Below are 8,893 nucleotides of genomic sequence, written 5' to 3' on the forward strand. Positions count from 1 at the left end.
GATAAAAAACGCCCCTGTGGACACATACCATCAGTCACAGTCAGTGCATGGAGTGCCCATGGCGCGGGGAATATCATCCTATCATTCTGCCTTGAATTAATAAAAGAAAACAATTAAAAAACGTCTCTCGGACGGGAGTCGGCTCTTATCGTTCACTTAAAAGAGCCGGCTCTTTGAACCGGCTCGTTCGTGACCGACACATCACTACTGGTAACCATGGATGTAGCTGGTAACTAAGACCGTTGTCCGTTGTATTTTCACCGCCTAGCAGCATTAGTCGGTAGGTTGAGTGAAAGGTCACCGCCGGTAGCCTTTCCTTCCGTTTTTGACGCTCACGGAGGACAATTAAACGGTTCACGTTTAACGTGTGTTGCCACCGTGCTCTACACGTGACCGAGCCACAGGGGAGGGGCGGTGTGTCTCGTGTGTTTCACCGTGGAGGAACACCGAGTCCTGCTTTAACGTGTCTGATCTGAGCAGCAACAAGCAGCGACCACCACACCGACACACCGAGACACCGAGAGGAGACACCGAGACAACAACACGGTTACGAGCTTGTTTATACCTCAGCTTTGAAAGACAGCGTTGTTGGAACAGCGTCGAGGTCAAAGTACGTATAATATTCTGTGTCTTTGTTGTGTTTTTGCTGCAACTGGTGTAGCTGTTCGTGTCGGTTAACGCTCACACGTTAACGTTAAGCTAGCTAACCAACATGCTCACTTGTATAGTGTTGTTGTTCGTCTATGTAGCGCTTAGTATCAGAATCAGAGTCGTGTTTATTGTCAGGTGTAAGAGGTATACACCATGCATTTGCTTTGGTTTTGTTGGTGCAAATAAACAGTATAATAACAAAACAATAGATAAAAACGTTAGAATGAAATAAGAATAAAGAGAAATTGAAATTCTACCAATATACAAAATACAAAATAAGCTATAAACAAAAATAAATATGATATAAACAGATAGTGCAAGTTTAGCTAGTTACTGGTCATATTAAATGTTATATTCCTTTCCATGTTATGCTAAATTAACATTTGTTTTTTAGTTAAGTTAATAATTAATACAGTAGGTAACGTTATTTCGAACACATGTTGTGTGTATGACTGATAGCTTCAAGATTCAAGCCCTTTATTGTCATTGTCTAGTACAACAAAATTAGATTGTGACAATCCCATAGGTGCTAATGAAAAGATAATACAATATAAAATATACAAATACAATATGTATATTGATGAGATTACAGTTTTGCCAGATTATTGCACAAAGTGTCCATCAGATAATTATATAATTATTGCACAGAGTGATCAGCATGTTATTGCAAATAGCCATAACAGTAGATTTACAGTATTTACATTGCAAAAGTGACCAACGTGTTATTGCACGTGTTCAACTCAGACAGAGGAGACGTCAGAGTTCTTTGTTCAGTTGATAGTACAACACTAAGGGGAGGGTAATATAAATGTGGAAAGATTATGGCAAAACAGGTAATATTATAGGCTTTCATTGATCATTACACTCACCTGGAAAAAATGTAACGTTAATGCAGCCTGTAAGACCAGGAATATATGTTTGTGTTTATATCACAATATTGAAATAACTAGCATACACTACCATATCATGATATAGATATGCTGCCCAGCTCTAACTAGTCGTTTCAGCCAACACCTTTTGTGTTTATTTACATATATATATAAGTAACAACTCCATATTCTGTCGTTGCTGATGTAGTTGCAGTGAGAGCTTGTCGAGCCATGGACATTGTCCGTACAACAGGAAAGACGATGAGCACCAAGAGGAAGGCAGATAGTCACTCAAGGGCAGCAAACAGACCACGCATCATGAAGTCTGGAGGCTCCCGGCGGGCTGATTCAGAGAGAGATTCCGGATTCTCAGGTTCGACCTTGCTCTTGCCACAGTTTTATGTGCTTAGATTATAAGATATCACCAAATTGAACCCCATTTACACTTCCTCCTTGTCTATAGATGCAAGCTCGGAGCACATGAGCACAATGGACAACACCGACTCCGAGGATTCACCCCGCCTTGTTGTACAGCAGGGACCGCAGACGAGTGTCCCGGGGCCCAAATCCTCTCAGCTGGCGGTGGTGGGAGGCTCCTACTCTAGCCTCTCTCCCATGATCATCATGAACAACGTCCTCCTTAAGCAGGTACGCCATAACTCTACAACATAAACCTGAGCTTATAACGTTATTGGTGTGGATGAATTTTCTGCTTCCACTCCGGTTCAGCCCTCAAGCTATTCATTTTAGGCAGTAATAAGCAGGTTACAACAGGAAAGTTGTGATCCAGTTTTACTGCGCTTTTGTTTAACTTGAATTTGTCTTCACGGTCCAGTCACAGCTGCCTGCAACGTGTCACCAAAAAAAAGACTGAGCATTGGTCGACACTACTCGCTGACCAACAGCATAGACGTAACAGTAAAATAGAAATGATGATTATGATATATGATTTCCATCATATCACTACAATGTCCCTTACATCGCTCTTCCTATTAAAATGTAATTAACTTTTAGGCCTCTGTTTAAATATGTTGCTGACACAGTGTGTCCCAAGCTGAGTTATTTTGTCTTTATTTTTTAGTATTTCACATTAATAGTATACTCCATTATGCAGACAGAATGATGTGGGTGTAACCTGCGTCTGCAGTTTGTCTGCATGAATGGACTGCATGTCAGCCAGCGCACAGCATCTGACCCTCCTTTTGAGCGTGGGTGACCAGGCATCTCTATTACGGATGGAAATTGATTTAGTGATATTGTCGTACAAAAGTAATTTCTGTTCCCCCAGAGAAAAAGAGAGAGAAATGGAAAGCACGCCTGAGAGGTTAGCAAGAAAGGGTGAGAGAAGTGAAAGCGAAACTTTATCTGGCAATTTTGTAATGTGATTCTATTGTTTAACACTGAAGTGTAGAGAACTATACTGCAGACTGGAGTCTCTGCTGATGGTGATGACCAGAGATTTACCGGTAACAGCTGTCTCAAGAATGGGTCGAACGCAGGTTGAACGTCATCAGATCCACCACATACGCCAATCCCTGAAAGGGGGATTAGTTATCTGAGAACAACTGATTAGGTTGCTATGTGGCTATGACAAAACAGTGCGGGTAGCGGTGCTGACGCTATACTGACAGTTAATCAACAGAAAAATTATAAGTATTGATAATTTGAGTTATTTGTCAGATACAAATACAAAATGTGCGGCTCCTATGTCACACAAAGTTTATGATTTATGGGTTTATTGGTCGCAATAAGTAATACATTTTAGCAGGAATCTCTGCTTTGTGTAAATTTGTGAAGGGTGATTGTCAGTATTTATCATTTCATAGACTAAATGATGTGTGAAGAGTGTTGCAGTTCCACATTTTTTAAATTCTTTAGCATTGCGTCTCAAAACAAACAATGGAAAAGAAACACATGTAAAATGTGCAAGTGCTTGTTCGGACCTGTCTTTTTTAAAACTCTCAATTCTGACTTTGTTGTCTTTGCAGCCGAGAGATACTCCTCCTGCTCTGAAGCCCTGGGGGTTCAGTCCCACAGTGGAGGTGGTTCAGCCCGTGGTCCAGCAGCCTCAAGTGGTCTTCCTTCAGCCCGTGGTCTCTCGTCAAGCTTCCCGTGCCTCCAAAGAGGCCTCCTCTAGACACAGACGCCCTAAGAAGTATCTTCCAATCCTGAAATCATACCCCAAGATTGCTCCACATCCTGGAGACAGCTCCAGTTCCTCAGGGAGAGGAACTGCTTCCTCTTCTTCCTCCACCACCTCCTCATCCTCTTCTTCTTACTCCTCCTCCTCCTCCTCTTCTGGGTCAGAGAGGGGTAGCAGTTTGACTTCCAACCACAGGGAACACCGTCAGAGAGAGAAGCAGAAAAGAAAGCTGTGCGGTGGTGCTAGTAACTCCGGCTCAACCACTCCCAGTCTTCCCGCTACCCCCGGCACCACGTCTCCTCTGCTCCAGAGACAACTCTCTCTCCCCACAACAGAAACCAGTGCCAGCAGTAGTCCTGCCAGGGAGAGGCCTTCATCAGTCGTCAGCCAGGCAGACTTTTCCACCTCCCCGTCTGTTACTCACACCACTGGCCCCGTTCCCCAGGCGGTCACCCAGGAGAACAGCTCATCGGGAGAATATAACTACAGTGACAATGATGCTGATACAAAGAGGATGCGCTTCTGCAACACTTACAACATCCTGAGCAAATCCGGCCTGCTGGACATCGCTCTCCGCACCAAGGAGCTCCACAGGCAGAACCGACGCACCCAGAGCGACCTAGACCAGCTAAAAGAACACACAGACCTCTTCCTTCAGGCTCTGTGTAGAGGTGACGCCAGCATCTGTGTTAAGCTGCAGGCCAGCCTTCAGGAGGAAGACAAAGAGAAAGAGAGCGAGAGAGCTGCTCCGACCAGTTTAAAGGCAGATTAGACCTAGACTAGTGCTACACAGTAATCCTTTAGACTGAGATGGGGACATGAAGACCAGGGTTGTGGGGGTTGGAGCGTGTAGAGACAGATGGACAGAGAGTAATGTGCTCTACAATTCACCCCCCCATCCCCAGACTCTCTCACACACAGACAGTGTGCTGTGGCCTACATTTTGGCTGCCTTCAGGGCCCTGACACATCAAGCCGACCAATTAGTGCACCGAGACTTTTCGTTGCCTCGCGTCTTCTGTTGAAAGTTGAAGTTGAACTCATCGTTAAGACGGTAGCCGGTGCCCAGCTGACCGCCAGCGTGCACACATGCTCTGCACCTGTGTGAGAGGGGAATATTTTAGTCAGCTGTCTGTATTTGTAATCCAAGAAACATCATGGAAAGAGAAGCAAAGCAAAACTACACTACCATTTTTTTGCAGCAGAATTTGTGAAAATAACTCAGAATTCATAAGATTATGAATTGAGAATATCTGTATATCCCCTTTTAAAAAGTTCCAATGGACATTGTACACTGTGCTTCGCTGTACTCTGTTGTCAAGCCAGTGGCCTTTAGCTTGTGGAAAAAGAAAAAAACGAAGGTGAAATACAGGAAGAAACCACACTAAATCAGTGCGATCTCACATGCAAGGTCACTCAGACCTTTCTCTAATTGCCTCCGTCACCGATTCAACAAGCGTTTATCATCCAAGCAGCCGCAGATGAGGTCGACTGGTGCCAGCAGTGAAGGACACGCTGCAAAGACTACGTGCAATGGTCGGCCACTGACGTAAAGTGCTGCCCGGTCACCAGCTGGTGTGTTGGGGGACATACGATCAAACTAGGCCAGAGCCACAGCTCACTGTTCTGCCATTCTGAGCCTGACTAGATCTATTCCACTGAAACTGCCTCTCTGCACAGTAATCTTTTGCTCCTTGGCAATAAAGACCCTGAGAGATTTGGATCCAAGGCATGAAGCGGTGAACGAATACAAAACTTTTTTTAAGAACTGAAAGCACAATACAGGCTCCGAATCACCCAAGACTGAATATTTAAACTTCAACAGTGCATGACAAGATGTTCTCATCTTAAAACTGAACAACATCAGCATAAACTACTCATTCTCTCTGACAACAGAATGTCTCACTACATTCATTGAATTAGGTTGACATTTCTGTTGTTTCAACAGTTTTGCATCATTCATGGTAGTTCTCTAAGCTGTGTTCCTCTGATTACTGATGATGTGTTACAGTTAACAGTCATAAGTGTGTACATAATCTAAATTATTTGATGCAGCAGTTACAAGATAAAAATGTGAAATTGATGATTATGTCAGGATTAAGGAAATTGTTCTCATGTCACATAGAATGTGTCCAGAGCCTCTTGCCAGTCAAATAGACAACAATGTGCCTAAAGTGTCTTTTTTTAGTTCCTGCTGCATTTTCAGACTTGATGTGAAAGATTTGGCACGCCATGTTGACGGTTTCAAGTTTAGCATTCCCATCATGTTGATGGCAGCTGTGATACGGTGCATACAGGCTGGAAGTAAAGCGCTAAACAGCCACGTTGATGCTTTCCAAATAACATCAGTGTAAAGCGTGCTTCCTAAACAGTAGCTCAATCATATTTATCAGTATCTTGTGCATGGGTTCTATCATTTGTTTTTGAGTTTTTTTTTATATACTTATGGATGTAATTTAATGTGGCAATATTGACTTTTTCTGTTTTAAGTTCCTGTCTGTTTTCGCCTGTATGAAATATTCATTTTGTGAACCATTTTTGAGTCCACTACGACAACCATAAAGACAGTTAATGAAAACCAGCTCAACTTTGAGCCTCATTAAGTCCAGAGTTCAACAATTACATCATACAAATTAGGACCAGATGTGAAGCTTTGTGATGCTTAATATATAATTTTTTTATATGTTTATAAGTTATGGCCTTAACATCCAAACCGAATGCATGGCACAGAACTTTGCATTTGCACTAAAATAATCCGAGAGCAGCTCTGAAGCATTATCTGGGCAGAATTTAACGGCAGCTATGGTAGCCTCTCAGAGGAAGACTGCAAGTCTTTTCAAAATTACTTGAAGTGCATTATGATGCATCATAAGCAGCACACTACCGGTGTATACATACTATTCCTATAGGACAGCCATGCATAACATTTACATTGTCAGGTGTTTCTGTTTTTTTAACTGTTGGTAGTTTTCTCAGTATTAAACACATTTTGGAATAATCTGTGTCTGTGTCAGCCCTCTGACTGATAGTTTGAGGTAGCACTGAAGATCTTTGAGGTCAGCTTACTTATTCCACACACTTTCTTGTCTGCAGTGCACCAGATCCGCTGTCTGCCCCAGATGCATTGTACAATCTTTTTATGGTTGACTGGCTCGGTACTTCCCCTCTAAACACCGCTGTGGTTATTGTGGCCAGACAGCTTCCCACCTCCAAAAATTCCAGCTTGGAACATTTTAGTTTAGTTGGTATTTTGTGTCTTCCCACAATATAATGAACGTGGTTCAAGCCAATGATATCAGCCAAACTAGCAGTTAAGTTTCCAGCATCAAGATGTTGACATTGTAGACATTTCTATACTAAAAAACACACTGAATGTACTACGTTTTTAATACTGCAGATCTTCAGAAAACCCACAATTCATTCATGAAAGAACCTAAATGTTTTTTCAGTGTTTCCCAAACGTGAGAAGTTGCAGAAATAATTGAAATTCTTACATGACCTACGCATCTCTCACAAGAGTGTAAACCATACAGCCTCAGCTGTAAAATCAATTTTTAGATCTCTTGATTTGAGAACTAAAAGCCAAAGTTGGCTCATTGCAAACATGTTTTGATGCATGGAAAAGAAAATATTTTCATGTGGCTATAATGTTTGTGCCACTGTCACATGTGTTTTAATACCACATGTCCTTAATGAAGGCTTTATTAACACACTGGGACGGAACAGCAGCAAGACTGCTGGCAACATTTTGGTCTTTCTTGGACCACTAACACACATCTATCTAAACTTAAAATGTCTATTGTTATTATCCAACTAATTTAAACTTTTGTAGAGCAATTCCTCATCAATCAGATGCAAAGAAAGGTGCTATTTTCTTAGAATTAGTATTGATATTGTTCCTTCTTAAGGGTTCACTGTAGAGTCTGAAAGTCTTGAAAATGGTTTGATGGCCTTCTGCTGAAATTAGATATTGCTGTTCCGATACTGGTTCACTGCCAGTGGAATAAATGATTAAGATAATGGAAATATAAAAAGGTCAATGAAGTTTGGGCTGAAAATAGCTGCCATCAGCTTTTACTATAGCACATTAATTCATTAGGAGCTACCATCTGCAGGGACTGAGCTGTATTAAACCACAAAGTCTCTGATTACATATACTACATGCTGTGTCGTGGATTTTTATGGCTGTCGTTGTGACATGATAATGTTACGTAACCACAAGTTCATGTTTCAATTTTCAAAACAAGATGTAAATTGAAAAACTGCTTGTACAGTAGGACACACTGGATTTTCAGTTTTTATTCTAACTGTTGGCCTTTCATTTTAAATGTTTGTGAAAAGGATATTGTTATTTAAATATAAGTGCAGAAAGTTGTTTGGAACTTGTTATAAATAATGATATTTCAGCTATATCAATCAAAGAGCAATAAACTATGATTGAGAGAGATTTTGATGTGACATACGTTAGGGTTATTTTTTAAGTTAGAGGCTCATTGCTGGTGTAATAAATGTAATTCCTAAGAATCTTTTTTTGTGGAGTATGATGTTATATGCCTCATTTTTAAAGCGACATTTGGTCAAATTATTGGTACTGCTTCTTGAGTGTATTAAGTCAGTTCAGACAACAGTTTAGATCACACCATGAGGAGCAGCAGTTCTTGAATCTTGGATAGAGGTGAGAAAGAGGGAAACTGAGAGGTTTATTTTTGGAGTTTTCCACACGCTCTCATCACACTAGCAAACTTGGAGAAAGCGAGAAGTTAAAAGTCTGCTCTTACAGCACAAAATGAACAACACAAACACTGTGAACAATGTGAGGATTTTGCGAACACGAGATTACAATGCAGGAGCCACAAATCCTATTATGCATCTATTCCTCTGCAGTCAAATATTTTGGAAGTTTACATTTTGGGACCTCAATCTCTACTTGTAAATACTCCCAAATCATAAAATATATGTGACTTATTGACACCTGTGGCAGACACACAGTTTGTTTGTATACATGTGTTAACATACAGAGAATTCACCGTTTGTTCTCCCCAGGGCACCTGCCCTCAAATATATCTTGATTAAGGGATTTTTTTAAATAATTTGCAGTAAATTCTCTTTGATGGTACACTGTGTAAGGCAAATGTCACGACAGAGAACAGGAGAATTGTTTCTTATTAGTATGTGGAGTTTGGTGAACTCACATAATTCCCACTATTACTAACCCCAAATTCAACCTGAAG

The 8,893-nt window shown here is 41.2% G+C and overlaps 1 protein-coding gene across 1 annotated transcript; it reads left to right on the forward strand.

The window, feature by feature from the left end:
* The first annotated feature begins 228 nt into the window (after positions 1–228).
* Positions 229–6,660, forward strand: cipcb (CLOCK-interacting pacemaker b). Its single transcript, XM_037749874.1, has 4 exons — positions 229–610; positions 1,729–1,893; positions 1,984–2,168; positions 3,509–6,660. The coding sequence occupies exons 2-4, from the start codon at positions 1,752–1,754 to the stop codon at positions 4,433–4,435; spliced, it is 1,254 nt and encodes a 417-aa protein (XP_037605802.1). The 5' UTR covers positions 229–610; positions 1,729–1,751; the 3' UTR covers positions 4,436–6,660.
* The last annotated feature ends 2,233 nt before the right edge of the window (positions 6,661–8,893 follow it).

The sequence above is a fragment of the Sebastes umbrosus genome, chromosome 18 (assembly GCF_015220745.1).
Source record: "Sebastes umbrosus isolate fSebUmb1 chromosome 18, fSebUmb1.pri, whole genome shotgun sequence".
NCBI lineage: Eukaryota > Metazoa > Chordata > Actinopteri > Perciformes > Sebastidae > Sebastes > Sebastes umbrosus.

Coding starts and splice junctions, on each gene's coding strand:
- cipcb (XM_037749874.1), top strand. CDS start 1,752: ATGGACATTGTCCGTACAACAGGAAAGACGATGAGCACCAAGAGGAAG. Junction 1,894..1,983: donor GAGAGATTCCGGATTCTCAG/GTTCGACCTTGC, acceptor CCTTGTCTATAG/ATGCAAGCTCGGAGCACATG. Junction 2,169..3,508: donor ACAACGTCCTCCTTAAGCAG/GTACGCCATAAC, acceptor TTGTCTTTGCAG/CCGAGAGATACTCCTCCTGC.